Source organism: Poecilia mexicana, unplaced genomic scaffold (assembly GCF_051168715.1).
Source record: "Poecilia mexicana isolate PSO_F unplaced genomic scaffold, ASM5116871v1 scaffold_16, whole genome shotgun sequence".
NCBI lineage: Eukaryota > Metazoa > Chordata > Actinopteri > Cyprinodontiformes > Poeciliidae > Poecilia > Poecilia mexicana.
Window position 1 is genome coordinate 29,338,797 of NW_028263385.1, and position 23,357 is coordinate 29,362,153.

At 39.1% G+C, this 23,357-nt stretch overlaps 1 protein-coding gene across 3 annotated transcripts in view; it reads right to left on the bottom strand.

The window, feature by feature from the left end:
- ascc3 (activating signal cointegrator 1 complex subunit 3) overlaps nt 1-23,357 on the bottom strand; it is a 337,899-nt gene that overhangs the window by 24,259 nt on the left and 290,283 nt on the right. For 2 of the 3 annotated variants that reach the window (XM_088013867.1, XM_088013869.1), the window contains 6 exons: nt 22,956-23,076; nt 20,463-20,595; nt 20,145-20,198; nt 19,775-19,900; nt 9,983-10,094; nt 9,763-9,897 (listed from right to left, as the gene is read on the bottom strand). In XM_088013867.1, coding sequence (XP_087869993.1) covers nt 9,763-9,897; nt 9,983-10,094; nt 19,775-19,900; nt 20,145-20,198; nt 20,463-20,595; nt 22,956-23,076 — 681 coding nt within the window. The remainder of the gene's footprint in view (nt 1-9,762; nt 9,898-9,982; nt 10,095-19,774; nt 19,901-20,144; nt 20,199-20,462; nt 20,596-22,955; nt 23,077-23,357) is intronic. The other variant, XM_088013868.1, reaches the window with a different exon arrangement.

Sequence of the window (23,357 nt, forward strand, 5' to 3'; positions counted from 1 at the left end):
GAGGTGATGAAAAACCACTGTTAGAGGAGAAGTTAATTAAAAACCAGAGGATTTAGTGAGGAAAGATCAGTCAGGATCAGAGCTGGAGCTGCTGTTCTTCAGTCTGTTTCCAGCTCAGCGTCCCCATGTCAGTATTTAGCTATAAAGATGCTACGAGTCAGAGCCCAACATGCTGAAAATGTCTTTTTCTGAATGTGAAAGAAACATATACGAAACATATCGTATGTAAAAATACTTTGTGGAATGGCATTTTCTGAAGTTCGGTCCATTCATTTGTATTAGCTTACTGGCAGAGATGCCACATTCAATATGGCGGACGTGATTACGTATCGCTGCAACGGGCCGACCCGCTCCATGAGGCGTCTACGTATTAATGTCTATGGTCCCCAACAACCGGTCCGTGGACCAATTGGTACCGGGCCGCGCAAGAAATAATTAAACATTTCCGTTTTATGTATTATTTGAGTCTGGAGGATCTTTTATTTTGAAAATCCTTTAACCGGATTTTCTCAGTTACTTGCGTGCCAACGCTGAGCCCACAAGCAGCAAAATGAGTAAGAAACGGATCAGATGTCTTTGGAAAGTTTCTTTACAAAGGGGAAAAGGCCCAGAGAAGAGACAGGAGGATGGATTTATCCCGGACCGGTAGGTGAGTCAAACATTACAAGCCGCTCTGTATAACATGCGGTGACCTGCTGCTAATGAGGCAATGAAGCTTCAAACTGCTTCGCCACGTAGAGACCAAGCAGGCTGTGGATATAAGCAACACTTCGGGTGTTATTGTCTCATCACTCCCAGATGGGACCGTCTCGTTGCAGAGAAACAAGCTCAGGGCTCCTGTTAGTCATTATTGTGAGTTAAAATTTTCACGAAAGTAAAATGCTCGTTTTTGTGGCACATCTGTATCTTATTTTGAAGGAATATGTAAACGTTACCATAGCGACCAGAGTCAGAGAGCGTTTGGGCAGTGGTCGAGAGGAGATGAGTAGAGCTTGTGAGTCTTAAGTTTGGTTTAGACGGCAAGATTTAAGGATTGTCGGCCGATTCTCCAAACCTCTGTGATCACAGAGCTGATAAAAGTACAACAGGTTCGATCGGTTCGTGTTCAGCCACACGGCAGGAGCAACAAACCACACGAACCGATTCCAGTCACAAATGTCGCGATTCCAGAAGAAAATCCAGTAAAACCCCCAACATAGCATACAGGAATTTAGAATGACCAAACACGGATGACGATGTAGAAGCAATAGTGATAGTTTGTGGACTCATTTTAAGAGATAAAAGACGTAACAAAAAGAAAAGGCGGTGGATAAAAGACAGCGGGAGCAGCAGCTCTATTTGCTGCACTATGATTTGGAAGCGACTGTTTTTTCATAGTTAACATTTTTAATTGAATAAACATAAACATATATAATAATGACCTTTACATATAATAATAAACATTTCCACATATCATCTCCGATATCCACCGGACTCACAGTTGCGCGATATGTCAGCTGTTTGGGATTCCCCTCTGTTCTTACGTCACCGCGCTTTCTGATTGGCTACCTGTCACATTCAGCAGGTTGTATTCTCGTTCCCAGTCAAGGTAAACCCCACAGGCTGCGATAAAAAGGCCAAGACAACCTAAATTGGGTATATTCAGGATTTAGCGGGAACACCAACATACAGAAGCCTTATCTGTCTTGACCGGTCCGTGGTAATAAAAAGGTTGGGGACCACTGCCCTAAAATACTCAGTAGCAAAATCATAACTTTACTTTGAGAACTCCGTGAGATAAGAAAAAAATAGGTTTTACTTTGAAAGGTTCACATCTGACCCCTGAGACCTTATCATCATGACGGTGGGTCCAGTTACAGAAGACATGTTGGTGCACCTTGGCCTCCAGTACTAATAGTTTTTGGTGGAGGATGTGGACGTGGCGTTGTGGCAAATTCAGATGTCATCCCATTGCCATAAGCTTGGCTTTAAACTCAACAGATTTGAGCTGAGCTGCCCCAAACTTGCTAAGATCAATCCAAATCTACCACCTAACAGTAATGCAGTCCAATATTTGGTGGGTGTAGCCTTATTCGTCCACTAAAGAAATCTTTAAAAAAAATTAATCTCCAAGCCATGCTTCGACCAACAGTCATGAAACTTAGCACACCTGTGTCTCTTGGAGTCATGGTCCAAACGTCTGCAGGAAGTCAGCTAATTTAGATCAAAGCCGCCATGTTATCTGTTTTGCTTATGCTGTACAGTACAGACGAAAAGTTTGGACACACCTACTCATTCAATGAGTTTCCTTTATTTTCATGACTATTGGCATTGTAGATTCACACTGAAGGCATCAAAACTATGAATTAACACGTGGAAATATTTACTAAACAAAAAAGTGTAAAACAACTGAAAATACACCTTATATTCTAGTTTCTTCAAAGTAAGCAACCTTTTGCTGTGATTACTGCTTTGCACACTCTCTGCATTCTCTTGATGAGTTTCAAGAGGTAGTCACCTGAAATGGTTTTCACTTCACAGGTGTGCCCTGTCAGGTTAATAAGTGGGATTTCTTGCCTTATAATAATAATAACAATAATAACAATAATAATAATACATTTAATTTATAATGCACTTTTCATTAATAAAAATCTCAAAGTGCTACATGGTGAACCATGTAGTAATGCATGTTTTAGATGAATCTAAAAACATAAAATCAACAATCAAAAACAACTAAAAAAAGACTGTCAAATAAAAGTGGAGAAGGCTTGTCTAAAGAGGAAAGTTTTCAAGCCAGTTTTAAAATCGGACAATGATTGCGGGGCTCTCAAATAGTCCGGGAGAGAGTTCCAAAGACAAGGAGCAGCCACAGCAAATGCTCGATCACCCATAGTCCTTAGTCTTGATCGAGGAAGGTGGAGAAGATTGCTGGACTGGGATCGTAGGGGTCTAGAAGTTGAATGTGAAGTCAGAAGGTCCTTCAGGTAATCCGGTGAGGTTCCATGTAGACAGTGATGGGTGATAAGTGCAATTTTATACTGAAGCCTATAAGTTACATGAAGCCAGTGAAGCTCGTAAAGAGTTGGTGTGATATGATCAAATTTACAAGCTCTCACTAGGATCCTGGCAGCACTGTTTTGAATGTACTGAAGCCTCTGAAGGTGTTTTTGGTGGACTCCGATGAACAGGGAGTTACAGTATTCGAGCCTGGAGGAGACAAAGGCGTGGATGAGGGTCTCAGCATCAGAACGGGAGAGAGATGAACGAATTTTGGAAATATTGCGAAGATGAAAAAAAGAGGTTTTACAACAGGTGCTTAATGTGATTTTCAAATGTGAGATGGGAGTCCATTCGGACGCCAAGGTTTGTAACAACGAAGGAAATGGGAATATCTTGTCCAGAGAATGAAATACTCGTCAGAGTCGAGGATTGAACCTTATAAATGGGGTTGGGACCATCAGTTGTGTTGTGCAGAAGTCAGGTGGACAAACAGCTGATAGTCCTACTGAATAGAGTGTCAGAATTTGTATTATGGCAAGACAAAAGCAGCTAAGTAAAGAAAAACGAGTGGCCATCATTACTTTAATAAATGAAGGTCAGTCAGTCCGAAAAATTGGGAAAACTTTGAAAGTGTCCCCAAGTGCAGTCGCAAAAACCATCAAGCACTATAAAGAAACTGGCTCACATGAGGACCGCCCCAGGAAAGGAAGACCAAGAGTCACCTCTGCTGTGGAGGATAAGTTCATCCAAGTCACCAGCCTCAGAAATGGAAATCCTAGTCTGCCGGCAGTGATTGGTTAGTTCTTATCTTGATAGAATGCTTTGACAGGTACTGCATCACATTAAAGGCCTTACCAATCTTCCCTGTCACTTCCAGCAGGAGGCTCTTAGATAGGGCAGCCCACCATATCAACCGACACCCACTCTAGTTCTCATCCACTCACCCATGTTGATACAACAATATGCTGAATCTTCCTCATTTTTCTAAGACAAAACTAAGTCAGTGTTGGAGCAAACCTGTTTAGCCTCAGTTGTTGACAAAGGTGAGTATCAACAGGTTACTCTTTTACATGAAGTTAACTACATCATTTGAAGGGTCAAAAAATGTAACTTTGTGCTCAACAGAAAAGAACAGCACCATTGATCAATGGCGAGATAATAAATTATATATTAAATACAGTATTTCTTCTGATCCTTTCACTATATAATTACAAACTGAATACAATCTTATATCAACAAAACAAGCTGAATACCTTATCTCTAAGCTGTGTAGCTATTTGTATGAACTTTGAGAGAAAACTGGCAAGTTGTTACCTCACCAGTTCTGACAGAGTATAGCTAATCAGACTATACTTGAGATCCGAAATAATCAGGGAACAAGATGGAGGGATAACCAAGATATAAATAGCTGGTTTTCAAAATACCATCAGATTTTATACATCACCCCACAGCTAATTATAGAAAACATCTGAGACTTTTTAATATTTTAATACTTCTTCAGAAAAATGCACAGAATATGTCCTAAAAAAAAAGCACATGAATAACGCTGGATGCTGACCGAAGCTGTTTTAGGCAACAAGCAGAACAACACCTCTTTCTGGACACTGCGTGGAAATAAAAAAAGAAAAAAAGAAAAATCTAGTTATTTACCATAAACTTCTGAGAAATAAAACACACAAAATGAAACGTCTACAGGTATGACAGATTTATAAGAAACGTAACATCGATGTGCGCATACGCATTACCACAAGGCATGCTGGATTTAAGAGGTATGACAGATAGAACACCGGTGAAGTGAGGAGCTGGCTGTTGTTGTGGTTCTGCAGCACAAACAAAAAAAAACCCAGTAAGTAAATACTATAAGCAAAAGACATGTAACAAGTTTTATTTACTTTGACTGCTCAATAGGAAGAAATACATTGACAATAAAAATCAGTCCAGAGTTTGTTATTTCATTACTTTGGCTGAATCGTGATAAACTGCCACCTTAAGCTTTGGAATTCAAAACTAGCCAAACTGCTACATTGCTTTCATAGACTTAGCTCCTTTTTCTGTCAAAGGTAGCTAATATTTCATTTATATTTAGCTCTCTAACTCTTAGTTTAATAAGAAGAGTTTGAAACGGGATGGAGCGACTGAGTGTTACCACTAGCCGACTCTGTATGGGAGCCGAGAGCAGAGGAACTATTGCAGCCGACAGGAAAACAAAGTAAAGTATGCCTTTATTTCTTACCATCTGCAATTTAGAGTCGTTAAAACCACAAAATAAAATCTGAATATTTTTCTAGAAAACTCATAACTTAAACCTTTAAGTTCAAGTTGTGATACTTCCCAAATATTCAATTCCTACATACTTATAGGTTCTCAGCCATCCAGGACATCATTACTTTAAGAAATGAAGGTCAGTCAGTCCGAAAAATTGGGAAAACTTTGAAAGTGTCCCCAAGTGCAGTCGCAAAAACCATCAAGCACTACAAAGAAACTGGCTCACATGAGGACCGCTCCAGGAAAGGAAGACCAAGAGTCACCTCTGCTGTGGAGGATAAGTTCATCCGAGTCACCAGCCTCAGAAATCGCAGGTTAACAGTAGCTCAGATTAGAGACCAGGTCAATGCCACACAGAGTTCTAGTAGCAGACACATCTCTGCAACAACTGTTAAGAGGAGATTGTGTGAATCAGGCCTTCATGGTAGAATGGCTGCTAGGAAACCACTGCTAAGGACATGCAAGAAGCAGAAGACACTTGTTTGGGCTAAAGAACACAAGGAATGGACATTAGACCAGTGGAAATCTGTGCTTTGGTCTGATGAGTCCAAATTTGTGATCTTTGGTTCCAACCACCGTGTCTTTGTGGGACGCAGAAAAGGTGAACGGATGGACTCTACATGCCTGGTTCCCACCGTGAAGCATGGAGGAGGAGGTGTGATGGTGTGGGGGTGCTTTGCTGGTGACACTGTTGGGGATTTATTCAAAATTGAAGGCATACTGAACCAGCATGGCTACCACAGCATCTTGCAGTGGCATGCTATTCCATCCGGTTTGCGTTTCGTTGGACCGTCATTTATTGTTCAACAAGACAATGACCCCAAACACTCCTCCAGGCTGTGTAAGGGCTATTTGACCAAGAAGGAGAGTGATGGGGTACAGCGCCAGACGACCTGGCCTCCACAATCACCAGACCTGAACCCAATCGAGATGGTTTGGGGTGAGCTGGACTGCAGAGTGAAGGCAAAAGGGCCAACAAGTGTTAAGCATCTCTGGGAACTCCTTCAAGACATTTCAGGTGACAACCTCTTGAAGCTCATCAAGAGAATGCCAAGAGTGTGCGAAGCAGTAATTAAAGCAAAAGGTGGCTAATTTGAAGAACCTAGAATATAAGACATATTTTCAGTTGTTTCACACATTTTTGTTTAGTACATATTTCCACATGTGTTAATTCATAGTTTTGATGCCTTCAGTGTGAATCTGCAATTTTCGTAGTGATGAAAATGAAGAAAACTCTTTGAATGAAAAGGTGTGTCCAAACATTTGGTCTGTACTGTATGTGAACAAACTGCTCCTACAGTTTTTGACATACAGGCTTTAGAATCACTCAGCACAATACTGAGGCATTGGAGATCAAAAGTTCTCAAAAGCTTTTGGCAGCATTAAAGCACGTGGGTACGACCAAATCTAAAATCCGACCATTCGCCATAAAACATTGAGGTGAAATAACTTCCACATACAAGGAGACAATTCTATGATACTTTCTGTGTGTTATAACCAGAGGTGAAAGTAGGCGGGTACAATCAGGTACTGCATACCCCTAAAAGATTTAGCGGGGGTACGCAGTACCTGCAAGAGAGGGGAGCGGCTGTCTGCAGTAAAAAATCAGTGGGTTCACTGTGCAGCTGAGGGTTCAACCACTAATTAGCTGTGACTGATTAGTTTATCAAGAGCAATCAAAAAAACGACTTAATCAGTTAATAAATCGCTTTATTCCCCAATTCTGTGCGTTTTGGTTCCATACCAAAATAACTAGCAGAGCAGGAATTTAAAATTAACTTATCAACCACGGCTGTTTTTGCGGAGCGCTTATTAATAATCACAAAATAAATATAGAGCCTGAAAACCTAATATGGTAACGGACTGAATGTTATGTTTTTAAACTAATCTCTGCTTTGGCTTGCGGAGCGCAGGCGGTTGCCACGGCAACGGGTGTGCTTAAATGACAAAGAGAGAGAGTAAAAAGGTGCGAGTGGCTTTGAGTTGATCACCGTTCGGGTTGTTTTACCTTTGTTTACCTTTGCTATGGCGCTTTACAGCTGCTGAAATTTCTGAACGTTGAACAAACCTGGACTAATGATCTCGTTCGTCTGTGACTATAGTCATTCACAACAAACATCAAACATGGTAAATATGTTTATTAAGTATTTGAGAGACAAATGGCTTCTGCAATAGTTATGTGAAAGTAAATTAATTGCCTAATATAAAAAATAATAATTTGGGCATCTCGCTTTGAGCTGAGAGTCTGAGGGGCTTTTCCTCCCTCAAACTTTTTTTTGCCTCTTATTTAGTGGAAATATTGGTGTTGATGAGACTTTCTCCAAAATAAACTTTTTCAACCTTTATAGCTCCACTGTTGAAAATGAGGCTCTAACATTCACAAATGACATTGAAATAAAATCCAGTCCAACATCTGGTTTGAGGTGATTCCTCTGGAACCTTTTGGAGGAAAAACATCTCAACTTCAGAAGATGAGCTTTTAACCTAACATAGCTCTGTGGTTCCTCCTATCAGTATGAGAGTCAGGGTGAGGAGGCATCATGTTAGGAAGACAAAGTGGAAGCTGCAGGATCTTCAGAACAAACAGGTCATGATGCTAGGCTACTGATTATCCCTCTGTCTGGACAGAGGATCAATATATTCAGTTTAAAAGCTAAAATGAATGGTTATATGCCAGACATGGAAAACTGGGATGCACTCCATGCCATGATGTTCAGAATTTAGGTCTCATGGTATCTCAACGTGTCAACATTATAGCCAGTGGGCTGAGGGAAATACAACTCTATTTTGCAGGAGCTACCCAGCTTTTATTGCTTTGCAAAAATTTCATCAGCACAGAAACTCCAAAGCACCAAATATATATATATATATGCACAGTCAAACTATAAGATGCAAAAAATATTACAGGTAATATTATGCATTTTAATGACAAAAGCAGAGAGGTTGTGTTGTTTGGGCCTAGCAGTAGCTCAAAACCTCATGTTGACCTGGCCTCTTTAAATCAGTATGTGACACCTACTTTCACCCCTGGTCATAACAGATCAACACTCATCATATTCTCTGGCAACTGGTGACATCACCTTAGCCCCACTCCCTTTGAACATGACTGGAGCCTGTGGGCTTGGCTGAATGGCACTGATCGCAAATGACGTCAAAATGCTGAATTTAGAACAGTGCACTGTGCATGTCCCTGGCCACATTGGTTTCGGACAAAAAGTAGCGTTAGTGAATGAGACAAATCCTATTCAAAACACTGCAACTTTGACAGAGTGATTCAAGGTATGGTGATTGGGAGCAAATGAAGGCAGTTCTGTTTTTTCTTTTTAAATTCCATTTCCAAAACTCCAAAAATATAAAGAGGAATATCGGCGCTTGAAGCAAGCTTGTAAGCGATAAGAGTTTATTATAGAAATTGCGACCAAGTCGACTATAAATGCTTTCAACATTTCAGTGGTAGAAAGGAACCAACAATTCACTTTCTGTACCCCATACCAGCGACTCCAATATCTATGCCAGTAAATTTATATGTTTTTACAGCAGGATGAAAACGTCAACATTCAATACATGATATCCCTCATCGTTGAATTGTAAATCCGCCACACACTGCAATGCAGGATATTAAGACACTGCAATGCAGGATATTAAGACATGAGTTTATCTCAGGAGTGCCACTTAGATATGTTTGAAAATTCTCAATGAAATTATCAAGGCTGTAAGCACCTGCTGGATTATTTTTTTATTACAGTTTAAACTTTGGTCTATCTCACAAAACTGACATAAAAAACAATGTTTGTTGCTAGAATTTTTTTTTATGGCTAGTCCATTTGAATCTTGTGAAGACAAACATGCATGTTTCCACAAATAGTATTTCCATGAAGTTGTGTATCAAGTAGATATTAGTCATTAACTCTGCCACAAAATTACAGGTGGATAAAACAAGCAGCAGAGGAAAACCGATATAGGCTCCGTGTCAGTCTAATGTTGTGATATCAAAAAAAAAAAGCATTAAGCAGGTGGGTGGGAAACTCTGGCATTAGGATGTGTGGATGTTCTCAATTAGTGATCACACTAACAATTAGGAGTTACTCAAGGACATTGTGAGTGGTGTGTAGCTAAGCAAGGGGAAGTAAATATTATACAAAATCAATAATTGCAATCAAGTAATCAAACAATAATATTGCACAGGTGTGAAGTGACTTAAATCACTGTGCTGTTTTTATTTTACAGGGTTTCTACACAGAATCTGCTAAAACCAGGCAATGAATGGATGGATGAATGAATGAATAATGGATGGATGGAAATATATTTCTATACTGTTTTTTTCCATTTCATACTTTTCCAGACTTGTAAAACACTCAAAACAGATTCCTTATTTTCTCAGACTGTGTATTAATGCTGTTTAAAATACTTCTTGACAAATTAGTACCTTTAACAGCAAACTAATTTAGAAAATAAAAAAGACCTGCTTTACACTCATCTGCTTTGTTACTAAACTAGATCGTAGGTTTTCTGACTCACTGTGAGGACAGAGAGTAGGTCATGCAGAGGCAGCTCGGCTCTCAGTCGTTCCTTAAACATCCGGATGGTTGGATGCTTCAGGTAGTAATAAGAAGCAATGCGACCATATGTCAGTGGCTCAACTGTCTGATCATCCTGAAGGAAAAAGCAAAGAATCTCTGGGTAATAACATGACAGTGGCAAATACAAGTAGTTATACCAACATTACACACCCACATACCTCGTTAATGTCAATGCAGTAAGAGCATTCCAGGTCCAGCAAGCTTCTTTCTACCAAGTTGGAGAGGTATTTGTTGATGGACTCGTGGCTGATGTCTTCTAGGCTGTAATAGCTGAGTATCACAGACAATATTGACTTTTTAGAAGTTTAACTGTGAATGAGCTACAAGACAAGTTGGCAGAAGAGGGCGATTTAACCAAACAATGTTTTATTTCAGAAAAAAATTTTATGCCACAGACTAATGGGCAGTCATCTCATAATATCTCGTAAAGTCCTGGGGTCATTTATAAAGGATTGCATAGGATTCATACGAAAAGCGTAAATATGCATAAAAGAAAAATTGCACATGCCAAAAAAAAAAAGATCAATTATCTTTTATAAATCTAAGTTGTACCTAAAAGTTTGCGCACAAAGTAGCGCCTCAGGTTTTGCCTTCTGCACACCCACATTCAAATTTGCGCCTGCTGCCTTCCTTTGATGTGGTAGCTGTTCCACAGGCTCCCTCTCTGGAATCGAATCCCAATTTCCTGTTACCGTGGTCATCATAGTATATATGTAGATTACCATCCAAAGCTGATAGGGCAGACATTCAAAATGAGATGTCGCCACCATGGAGGGCCAACAATCGGCTCGAGGTTATCTAGACTCACCAAAGCGGCTGGATACCTCATGAATCTCAGTGTTTGTCTAAATGAGCCAGCAGATCATGTTGTTTTATGATTATCAGGGGAAGACTCAGGCAGAAAGTGATGTTAAGGAGATGTAGAGCTGAAAACATCATATTTGATATCCACAGTAACATAAAATAGTGAAAAGTTTAAACTCCACTACTGGCATTTTAGGAGCTAAGATCCACAGTTGAGCGCTCACAGGTGTGATGATACTAAAGTGCGTCTTTTCTGTGCCCTTGGTGTTTTGAAACAGGGTTACATGCCAGTACCTTTGGGGTATAGAATGGAATAGAATATACTTTATTGATACCCAAGGGGAAATGCTTATTCATTGACAAGCTACTCCATCTGAGGTAATAAATATCAATAATACAAATACAACCATATGAGACAAAGTTTATAATATATATATATATATATATATATATATATATATATATAAGTAATGAGAGTTCAAAATGACTAAATATAAATAAAAACAAGCATGTAAATGTAAATATATTAATTAATAAATAATCTATTAAGAATTAAATAGCCTATAAGAATTAAATAGCTCCGACTTATGCATTGTAAAGTCTGATGGCAACAGGCAGAAATGATTTTCTACGGGGCTCTGTGGTACACTTTGTGTGTATGTATGGGGGTCTGGGGGATGCTGGTGTCATCCAGGATGGCAAGCTTTACTGCACTCACCATTGGCTCTGATATCCCAGATCTCTGGACAACTTCACAAAATTATGTTTTTCCTTAAAGTGGGTCCAGGCAGTGTTCATTTTTTATTAATTCAAACACCTGTCTGCTAAATTGAATATTGTTCAAACTTTGCTTTAGGATTGAGGCTGCCTTATAGACTTTGCTTGTTTATTTGAGAGGTCCCTATGAATAAAACACAAATTGACGTCAATTTGTGTTTTATAAATCACAACCTTAACGTAAAAAATGGCATGCCAGTGTCAGACTCCAATTTGTGCATAAGAAATGAGACCCCTGGGGCCTCATGTATAAAGCGTGTGTACGCACCAAAAATGTGCAGCGCCATATTTTACGCACAAGTTGGCCTGTATAAAAATAAATTTTGCGTCAAAAGTATATGCACACTTTTTCCCCGGCGTGAAAATATGCAGCAGCCACACAAACTTTTTCTGTGGACAATATCAAGATACAAAGCGTCAAAACTCACCTAAATCCACTGAAACCTCACTACATTCAGTTATTTAGACCAAGAAGCATCAAACCCAATGTTTTTTTTCGTGTTTTTGATAATTTATTGTTTAAACGTAAACGATGAAACTGAACCGCATTTATCCTCAGACAATAAACATAACACGCACACAAAATAAAGAAAATAAAAATACATTCAAGTGAATGTATCATTTACATTCACTCGAATATAAATAATATATTTCCTCAGTTTTTGTCTCACAAGGTTTCCCCCAGTGTATTATAGGCCTGGCGGCCCGCCATGCTTTGCTAGCCCCATCGCCAGGCTAATCCTTTCTTGCTTATGTTTTTAGGAAAATAATAATTAAAAAAAAAAAAAAGCCAGATTGTAAGCGTCTCTGTTACTTTGAACGTTTCACTGGTGGAGCAGATTTATTCCTAAAAGATATGTTTATAGAAGATAGGTTTATAGTTTATGCATTTAAAGCTGTACCAATCACACCGCTGATGCCTCTGCACGTTGCCTCGAGCTGCTGTAGCTGCTGGATTAAGTTAACCTCTTCGCGGATCAAGCGCGCGCCTCCTTTCACTCAAACTGGACACAGGCTGACCTGTATGGATATTTACATCAACCCCCTCTGAGGAATTATGTTTCTTTCTTGACATTTTGATCAAGGTAGGAGTTTAAAACCCACTGTGTTAGCTCTGGTTGCGTAGCTCTACGTGAACCATAGGAATAACTTGTAGTGGCGCTTTCAGAGGTGCATTGAGGAGCGGTGAGAATGATTCATCTTTGTGAACAAAGAATTTTGTGCGGCCTTTATAGCTCAACACACCGCCCAGCACACGGCTCTTTCTGCGCTGATAAAGTTTATCTCTGTGTTTCAGGTTGGCCGGAAGGTTAGTAGTTAATGAATCAGTGCTAACCTCATCATGCAGGTTCAGCCCGGTGAGGAGCTTTCGCGCTCGCCTCGCAGTCACGCATCACGCTGGTTTTATATTATATTATTAATTTTAGTATTATTTTTCCAGTTATACAATGCAACAACCATGTCAAATGCTTTGTCCACTTAGTCAGCCAGAGTTAGTGCGTGCGGAGATCTGAGAAATTCGTCCCATAAACTGGACCAAGCAAAATAGTTTATGTCTCCTTGTTAAAAACTTAACAGACACGAAATGGAAGAGCTACTAAAGTCACATTAGCAGCATTGAATTAAATCTCCTGTTTGTTGCTCATCTCTGCGCAGTGCAGCGGGTTTAACTCATCATGCAGGGCCGGTCCAATGCTTTATGAGGCCTGGAGCAGAATCTGACTTAGAGGCCCCTCTACCAGCTTCTGTGTTAGATTTAATGAAATTTGGGAGAGAGGGAGTAGTTTAAATGGCCAACCTAATAAACAATAAGTTATAATTGCAGTTTATTAATTTGCATTTGTGAACAAACAGAGCTCAAACTCAAAGATTAAACTCATAGCATCAGATTGTTGCTGTGGTAACTCCAAACAGTTCAGGTTTATTATTCTTAAGGTGATAAAGGTGTGTAGACAATCATATGTATATAAGTAGCTGCGCGAAGGTGAGCTGCGTAATTGTGCCGCGTTTTGGCTCTGATGGAGAACATCGCCAATGGAAAGATTCAGAAGAAGCGTGTGTTCAGAGATCATATTGATCTACTGGGAAATCTTGATGACAGTTCATTAGAGTTTAGATTGCCCAGACTGATCATCCTGGAGCTCTGAGCAGAACCTAAAGAAGGAGCTGTGCGGTACCGGTGCAACTGCAGTCATCCTTCAGTCGAGCCACCCGCTTTGTGGATGCGCCTTTGTGGACAGAAAGCATCTTTATTCTGTAAATGTACAACTTATACACATGATATCTATATTTAGAATAAATTCCCACTCAAAGACTCTCCGACACGCTATCTGTCTTTAAATCCCAGCTGAACACCATGATGTTCAAACAGGCATTTGCATGATCTCTTCTTTTTTTTTTTAATTTGGATTTTTTTTCTTTGAAATGTATTACTTTTATTTTTGTGAGTTGACCTTATGTGTCCTGAAAGCACCTTTAAATAAAATATATAATTACTATTATAAATACTTATTCTGCTACAAACAAGGACGTTGCCATAGTTATTACTTCACCTTGTGACAGACATCCAGGTATTTATACTAATTTACATATGTATTTAAGGGTGGCGACAGGGGGCGGACCAGAAGCTGTGCTCTATTTCTCGCTAATTGGGATGTATAAAGTAAAGATGCGGAGGTACGTGCGCACGGCTTTATACATCCGGATTTTTTTTTGTGCGCCGCACTTTTCTAAATTTGTCCGTACGCCAAGTTTTAGTGTAAAAACTGCGCACTCTTTTATGCATGAGACCCCTAGTCTTTGTGGCAAATTTTAGTCTGGCCCATAGGCTGAAGTGAAGAGCTAGCTGTTAGCTGTAGCTCTGTATCACTAATCAAAAATCCTTTCACTGCTCAGTGGCTAGAAACAGATTAACAGTAAAATCAGACTGCAGTTTATTTCATTTCTTAGAAGAATCATAATTAGGACTGAAACAATTCCTCGAGGGATTCGGGTATCTCAACCATTAAAATTCATTGAGGAAAGTTTATCTGCCTTGAAGCTTTGTTAAGTTATATTTTGTTATTTAATGCACTGTTTTCCGGCCGGGTTGTTACTTGCATTGCTCTTGCGTTCTCAATTCCACCTGAGTTGTTGACGAAAGCTAACGTAGCAGCATAATGTCCAGTTTTCAAGTTCGGCCTGAAGGATTTTATTAATTCATGATAATGCCCAGATTTTTGTCATTTTTCGTTTAAGCTGCTTAAAAGGACTGGCGCGATGCCTGGAGCTTTTCTCCTCCCGGAGCTGCTGCCTGGTGGCCGGTTCAGAGCGAACGGCGGGCACGAGCGCTGGAGGTGTATTTATACAGGAGAATGGATAGACTGAACACTGTTAGGTAAAACTAATCATTGTTTTATCATTTTATTTGAGTGTTTTATCTAAATGTGTTCAGTTACCTAACTGGTTCTGACCAGTTATTCTTTAAGGTTCTTTCTTTATCTATAATGTAATTTCCTACTGAAGGGGTCCATCTGTTTCGTTATCTCAGCATTGTTCTACTGAAGAAGGTCATCATAATAAAAGCCAATTCCAAGCAGAGTTGAGCAGAGCTCACCAATCTTTGATTGGGTTAGAGGTTGTGGATCTCTCCCTTTGAAAAAGGAAGGCATAAAGACCTCATTGGTCTTGTGTCTGGTTCTTTACAGGTCTTGAGCTAATTTTAAAAACCCCAAAAAACACTGCGGGCGGCTGTGCATTAGGTGATTAACACAAGTGTAGCTTTACGAACGGATCGGAAAATTGATTTCATATCATCCCGGTCGCAACAAATGGGTGGCGGTGCCCATCGTGGCGGCACGTTGTTGGTAGATGACTTTCTGTGTGTCACAAAGGAAAGAGTCAAATCCCGTCGCAGGAGTATTGACTTCTTTTTATAAGCATATTTGTGAGCCTGCCTCTATTATTGAATTGAATATAATTTCATATTTTTGTATTACTTTTTTTCAGGTTAACTTAGAAAGTGAGCTACTATTGTTATAGGTTGATTTTCTAAACTACAGAAAACTCATTGTTAGGGAAGCTCAAATGTGAAAGCTTTTTTGTTAAAGGTAGCAAACATCTCATTCATATTTAGCTCTTTAACTTTAAGTTAAGTGGAAGAGTTTGAAAAGCGAGGAGGGGCTGAGCAAGTGGACCAGCTCAGAGTGTGGGAGCCAAGAACAGATAGAAAAACAAAGTTATGGCTTTATTTCTCATTGTCTCCAATGTAGAGCCTTTAAAACTACAAAATAAAATCTTAATATTTTTCTATATAAACCCTTGTGCTTTAAGTATTATGTTTAAATTATGATACTCCCCAGATATTCATTTCTACTTATTTGTTCTTAGTCACCCAGGATATGCCAAAACTAAAAATGGCTTAAAAATAAAGCAACTTAACAACTTATAATTTACATAGGCCATAACTTGTATTGGGAGCCATTTCAATAAATCAATGTTTATGATAAATTTTATTAAGAGGAGTTACTCATTATACACCTTTAAATTTTTGTAAAGGTGTAGCAGAGATTAGATCAGTCAGACTGAACAAAACTCGTATAGAAGCAACGTTTGAATTTTAGTCTTACTTCTCTGCAGGCTCCTTACTTAGAAAAACATGTCTGATATGCATTACTAGTCATTTTTGGTCCTGCAGCTTGAATGTGGTTTAAAAACTTTTTAAACGACATTTTAACATTACATTTCAATGGAACCTCGCCGACCCCCCCAAAATTGTTCTTAAGAAATTTTCCTGTTTATGGTCCCCCCAATAATGAGATGGGATCTACGCCCTTGGTCTGGCTTTGATGTTTTTCTTGGAGAGCAAAGCTATTCTCCTTGCACACCTCCCATGAATGTTAATCTTTTGGGTGACAGTGGCTCAGCAGTTGTGATTCCTTCTGCCAGTGATGACTAAAAGCCCCTGGCAGCAACCTCCCTTCTGTGAGACTGCCCAAGGGCAACTGTAGCTACAATGTAGCTTAGCACCATCAGTGTGTGTGAATGGGCTGAAGGACACTATTCAAATGCAGGTCACTTACAAACAGCCTCATTTTGATTCTACAACCATGCTCTTTTATTATAACAACAGAAAGGACCTGATTTTTGTCCACTGATGATACATTAGGGTTGAAGTAGAAGTTTGTCCTGCAATCAGCAGGTCGCCAGTTCGAGCCCATGTCTGTGTCCATCAGTGTAGTTGGGCAAGACATTTCACCCATCTTGACTGTGGCGGGCAAAGGGCCGATAGCCCAGGATCAGATTGTAGCTACAATCCTGTATCCTGGGAATGTCTGGTTTCATTGTAAAGGTTCTTGGAGTGTCCTAATAAGGCGCCATCAAAGTCTGATGTTATTTCATTCTTTTAACATCTTGTGGTCTGCTTCATGGTTGTACTTGCTTCATTAACCACACCTGGCAAGTTGGGCATTGTTTTAAATGGCTTCCTTATAGGCGATTTTCTGCACAGTGGAATGACTGATATCTAATTCTTTTGAGACCTCTTTAAATTCTGTACTAGACTCTTGCAATGCTGCTGTTGCCTTCCTGAAGGCCTCAGTCAGCTTTTGACCTCACCAAGGTGTTCACTCTCATTTGAACAATTAAACAGCCTGATGTCTAAAAAAGGCAAACATCTTTTAAAATGCTGAGTAACAACATTCTAGACTTGCTAAATAAAATAAAGTGAAGAATGTTAAGAGAATTTACACACGAATGATAAAAAATTGGCTACCCTCTACATTTTTAATTCATATTGGTGAAAAAGTATCAGAAGTAAAAAATTATAATGGTTAAAACAAGTAAATACAACTGAGAACTGTATAAAGCTAAAATTGTGAGAGTAAAGATGGTCAGAAGGGCTCTTGTTGATGGAAAATTAAGAGACCCTGGGAAGAAATGTTCAATTTAAGTAGCTATTAGACTCTTGTTGGGGGAAAAAAAACAACAGAAAATGAGTCCCAGGGTAGTCTATCATTAACTGGCATAAGCCAAAATTGGTTCCAAGTTCAGCTCTCAAGTAAGAGTTACCACATGAACCTCAGTAGGAGGCTTTTTTAGTTCAAAATGCCAGTGTATGTGTGTAGTGTTAAAAATCAGATAAAAGGTATAGGTTTCTTGAAAGGATGGTAAAAACAGCTAAACATTCTGCTATATCACAGAAAGCTAGTCAGAACTTTAATGTAAACTGAAGTTCTGGCAACAATGATATTTATTTCTGTTCTCCAGGTACCTTAGCTTTAGAATAGTTCTCATTAAATCAAGAGGTTTGTTTCAGATGAAAATTGAGACAGGGATCTCTCAAAAGATAAAACAATGTTAAAGCAGCATTATATTTGAAATAAATGTTTCTGTTTTGTAATAATTATATTAAAAATTATGTACTGAAAATTATTTTTTACAGTTCTCAAAGAAACACCCTTATTGATATTACAGAAGTCAGATGCTCCTCATAGTTGCTGAGCAGCTTGAAGCATGTTTCCTGTTATTTTAGATGATTTCTTTAAGGTTGGAAGGCCTATTGTCATCACCCTCATCTTTTACATCAGAATTATGTCAGATTTAACCACAATAACACAGATGCATCAATTAAAAATCATTCAGAGAACCTGTCCACTTCTTATTTTACACTTGTACAGATAAAATCTTCCTGACTCAACAAAACAAGCACGTCTCTTTGGAACAAAAGTGTATAATTCCAGCCATATGGCTGAATATTCAAGGGATGGAACGAGCAGCTAAGAGATGTTGGAGTTGCAATTAATGTGTGTTAAATGATAAGTATTCCTTTTATCCCACATGTTACCAGCATACACGTCTAACAGACAGAGCCTGTCTGATTAAGTCATAGCCATTAGCATTATCACCGCCAGACTCCTTATGGAGCAGGGCATTGCGGTTAATGATTACCCTGGGACTCCTCTGCTGTGCTTGCTGTGTTGTGGCTATTAAAGCTGAAAGCATGAGTGATTTATTGCATTTGGAGGAAGAAGACACAAGAGCAGAGAAAAAGTGGGATATTCCCCGTTCAGAGGCTAAATCTGAAGAACAAATGTTTCAGCTCATGCAGTTTGAATTCATGTTTCGAGATGGTGTTAAGTTCCAATCATTTGGTTCAAATATAGGAACTAAAAGGTGCGAGTCTGACTCAATCATGAGAGAATGATAGGGTTTTATGCTTAATTAAAATGTCTGAGCTGTTTACAGCTGAAGAGTCTCTGAAAGACCCTAACATTGATTAGAACTGTAACATGAGACACCTGAACAGATATGATTAACTGTTAAGTGTATATGTGTATTCTTGGTGCAGACATGCAGACATTTTCAACTTTATACACAGTACATCAAAGAGGTAACTACAGTAAATCCTGACTCCTGTATTCTTGTTGTCTTATAGGACCAACAAGAATCTGTCTTACAAATTTAAGGCAGTATAGTCAACAAACTGGATTATGCAGGTATCTCCGATTACATCTCTGTTCTACTTCTCAAGTCTCTCTTTATAAGGAAACCAATGGAACAACAGATACAGACACTGACTTCCTTGGCTCCTTTTTCTTAAAAATGTAGGTAAACCAGCGTACTGATTCATTTACTTAACTAAAGGTTATACAGTTATGATCAATAAATTTGAATATGCATTCCAAGGAGGTTTATATAAGTATATATTTTTTTAAATAATTTTACATCATGTTTTCATTAACTGTAAGAAGAAAACCATAATTAACAGAAAAAGTCTTTCAAACAACCACCTGTGGGTAATTAATGTATGTAATGGGTTTCATTTTGTGATAAACTTACAGAAGTTAATGGACTTTTCAATAAAATTGCAATTTATTGAATGGGTCTATATATTGGGTTGATATTCTCATCAACACCAAGAAACATTTTAGAGGATTTCTCCCAGTGAAGTCAACAGAAACAAGATGAATCTGAAAACTCCTGCAGAAACTCATAATCTGGATGTTGGTTTAACATGATAAGTAACAGAAATGCTACCTCAAAGTTTCAGAAAAAACAGGGAAAATGAACAATTACTACACTGTTTTCCTAGAATATATATACAATGAATAATGAGCCACGAGAATTCCAAGATAATCAGTGCTTTGGATTCCTGACCAGTAGGCCTTAAAATCCATCAGCCAACCTTTAACGTGGTCTGACAGCCGTGAAATACCAACAGGCTGGAATGTTCTGAAATAGCAGGTCTAAAGAGCAGATGTTGAACTGCAAAACAACGGCACACCTCTAACTGGGTGTGTTTTTAGGTGTAGTTCAGGAATATGTTTGCTTTTGTATTGATCTGAAGCCTCTTCCACTTATCGTGAGCAGTGTGATCCTCTACAACAAACCTGGGATTCATCACCAGCCGTCTGAAGAAATATGTCCATGTGATGTAATCCATAGCGTCCTGCTTGGACGAGATGGTTCCGGCTGCAATTTCAGCATTCAGGTGGTCCGACAGTACACTGAGGAGGCTGAGGACACAAGAACCAGACAGAGATATTGATTAGTGGCTGAGCTAACATCCTAACACACAAAAAACGTCACTGTACTGTACCCAATAAATACCTACAGCACCAGCCACTGTTGTGGATAAGTGAAAGATTAGCTTGCACTGAAATCTGTCATTTTTATTTTTTAAAGTTCAATCTTTAATATGTATGGATTTACTCAGAGGTGAAAATAATCTCATGTTTAGAAATACCAACTTTACCTTACCTCCACATCCAATAAGCAGAATAGTAAAGAAGGCTAAGAAATCTCCAAAGCTCACTGTTAGACAATGGAAGCAAAAATTGGTATTTTAGGGTCCGTAAGTCTCCAAAGCAACCCTAAGATGCTAATTACATACTCAAAAATTTCTTAGGAGTTATGCCAAGCAAAAGACTTTTCTGCCAGTTATCAAGTAGAGAAAACAGAGGAGTTTACTAAACTCTACTGGAACTTTAACTGGAAATGCTCTATGTACTTTACACAAGGAGAAATGCAGGCATTTGTAGCGCAAAAGAGGAAATGAAGCAAACAGATGTCCGTTACCTGGACTCAACAGGGAATGGTTCATAGAGAAACTTCTTGTAGAAATCCTTCTTGATGTCATGGACCAGAATAACTGCTTTGCCCTGGTCATCAAACTGTGGACGACCAGCTCGCCCCATCATCTGCAGGACATCTACATTCACAGTGCAATATTACAACAGACTGTTTTTTCAGCCCATGTTACAACTGCTTTTTAACAGTCCAATCTATACAGTAATTTTACTCAAGTGTAACTGTTATTTTTTCTCAATATTTTAACTTTTTTTTCTCTAAGACAAGTTCACAAAGCTGGTTAGTATCAGAAAACAAAGCAAAGAAATAATATATTTTTGAGTTTAAAGGATAGTTTGGTGTAAATACACTCCCCAGCCACTTTTTTATTTAGAACTGCCTTAAAACTGTGTAGCAAAGACTCAACAAGCTGTTGAAAACACCCCCTGGAGATTTGACTCCATATTAACATGTTTTGGCTGAACATCCATTATGTAAATTTCCTGTTCCAGATCCCATCAATGCTCTGTTGGATTAGAGTCTAATGTCTGTGGAGACCATGATACAGTGAAGTCATGTCCAGGAAAACAAGTGAGAGTATTGATCTGTTATATTATATTGATCTGATCTGATTGAAGCAACAATCAGGGGATGGTTATACTGAGGTCATACAGGGATGGACGTAGTCAGTTGTCGTCTAATTTTGACAGACTTGTGGCCTCATTTTTATGTTCTTGTGTGACAAGTGTGGCACCTGGGGTGGATTTTCTGCTGCTGTTGCCAATCTGCTTGAAGGCTTGGTGTATCGTCCATTCAGAAATGGCATTCATCATACCTTGGTATACTGGTATGATGGTGGTGGTGAGCGTTTATTGGAGCCACTGCTTCGCAGTAAATTGATTTCTGCTGTGGTTTACTATAGTGAAGGAAGAGGTGAACCAAAAAGCAAAACTCTCTGTTTACATTCTGAAAATCACCCACAGTCTTGAGACAGGGATCAGGACTGAAAGAACGAGAACCCAGCTCCTGAAAACAAGCTTCCTCTGGAGACTGGCTAGACTCAGTCTTTATGACAGGTTAAGGAACTCAAAGCTGAACCGCTTCCTTTCCTCATTAAAAGGTGATCTGGTATTTTGTATTTTTATCTTTTTATTATCTTTTATGTTCTTTGATAATCATTATTCTTTTTATTATCTTTTTATTATCTTTTCTTTCTTTGTTTGATAAAACTTATTCTGCTCAGATTATTGTGCTCATACGGAGCACGTGAACAGGGCGTGCTTGGCTCTGGTTGACTTGGGTTGGGCTCTGATTGGTCTGCTGGTTCACGCTCTCAGCCCATGATTGGCTCATGGTCAGAGAGCGGCTACCTCTGATTGGATGGCTCGCCTGCAAGGATGGAAATGGCCATTCCCCCTTTGCACGCAGGCATCCCTTTGTTTAAGAGATAAAATACGAAAAAGCCCGCGGTTTTGGTCAGAGTCTGCTGTGGATCGCGTTCGAATGCCCAGCTACGTTGATGCTGCTTTGTCTCTAGGCCGAAGGCTCTCTGGCCAAGTTTCACGAGGTAAGCGCTGGTAATCGAGCATCACGTGTTTAGTCATAGAGTGTTTTGTACTGTATTCTGTGGGGAATAAATCGAGCATATTTGTTCTAGCAGTAACAGTGTTTGATGCATGTTATTTTGCTGTAATCTGTGGGGAAATAAATCGAGCACATTTAATTCTAGCAGTAACAGCGTTTGGTTTCGTTATTGCCGCCGATCTCCTTCGACCCTGATTTAAAATTTCATAAAACAAAAGGGATAAGTTGAATTGGTTGATCAGAATGTTTCCTGGATGCCACCACTAGTTTTAAGGTCCTGTATCACCAGAGGTATACCCTGGGGATTCCCCAGAGCTCACTGAAATATTTCACCAGGGAGTGGTTAACTATAACTGAAAATGTTCTGTGTACTTTATACAAGGAGAGACGTTGGCATTTGTTGGAACTGTTGCTCCTGTGATCCTGTCTTGGATAAACAGAAGACAATGGATAGATAGATAGATGGATGACACTCTTTCTTGAACAACCCTTCATCTCGAACCAGTCCGGTCCCCATGAACATTGATATCAACATACACTTCGTCAATACTACTGCCAGCCACTGAATACTTTTTCTTTTTTCGAACACTGTAAAGCTGAGAAATGGTTCTGTTGAAATCAGCAGTTTCTGAAATACTGACTTGCCTGACTGCCAAAAACAGCCAGTCCACGTTCAAAGTCAGTTAGATCCCAAATCTGTTCGTTCTGATGTTTGTTTTGAACTTCAGTAGGTCGTTCGCACCACCTACTGATGGCTAAAGGGATTAAGTTCATGTCATGTGATTGGTTGCTTTGCTAGTTGCATTGATAATCAATTAATCAGGTGTAGCTCAAAGTGGCCATTTAGTGTATTTGGCACATATCTATACTACACTGACTTTATCAGATGCAGAAGTGAAAATAACCAAGCCTGTGTACCTGTAATGGGGTAGTCCACATAGCGCCTGGATTTTCCATCGTAGTATTCTGTTCCCTTGATAACCACCAGGTGGGCAGGAAAGTTTACTCCCCATGCCAAAGTACTGGTGGCGATCAAAACCTGTTAATGTTTTTTACAGGAATGAAAACGTAACAAAAAATATGATAATCTAGAAGATAACAATCATCAGCAAGTCTATCTTTCATATAACAACTACAAGACACAATCCACAAGACAAAACAGAACAGGTGCTCAGAAATATCAGCATTCATTACTACATTGCCCATACAATCCTTTAAACAAGATTACAGAGGGGTAAAGGAAATCACTAGTGGACTGCAAATATTGGACGAAATTATTTGTCCCAAATGTCATTTAGACATGAATGCCATGTCTGAATG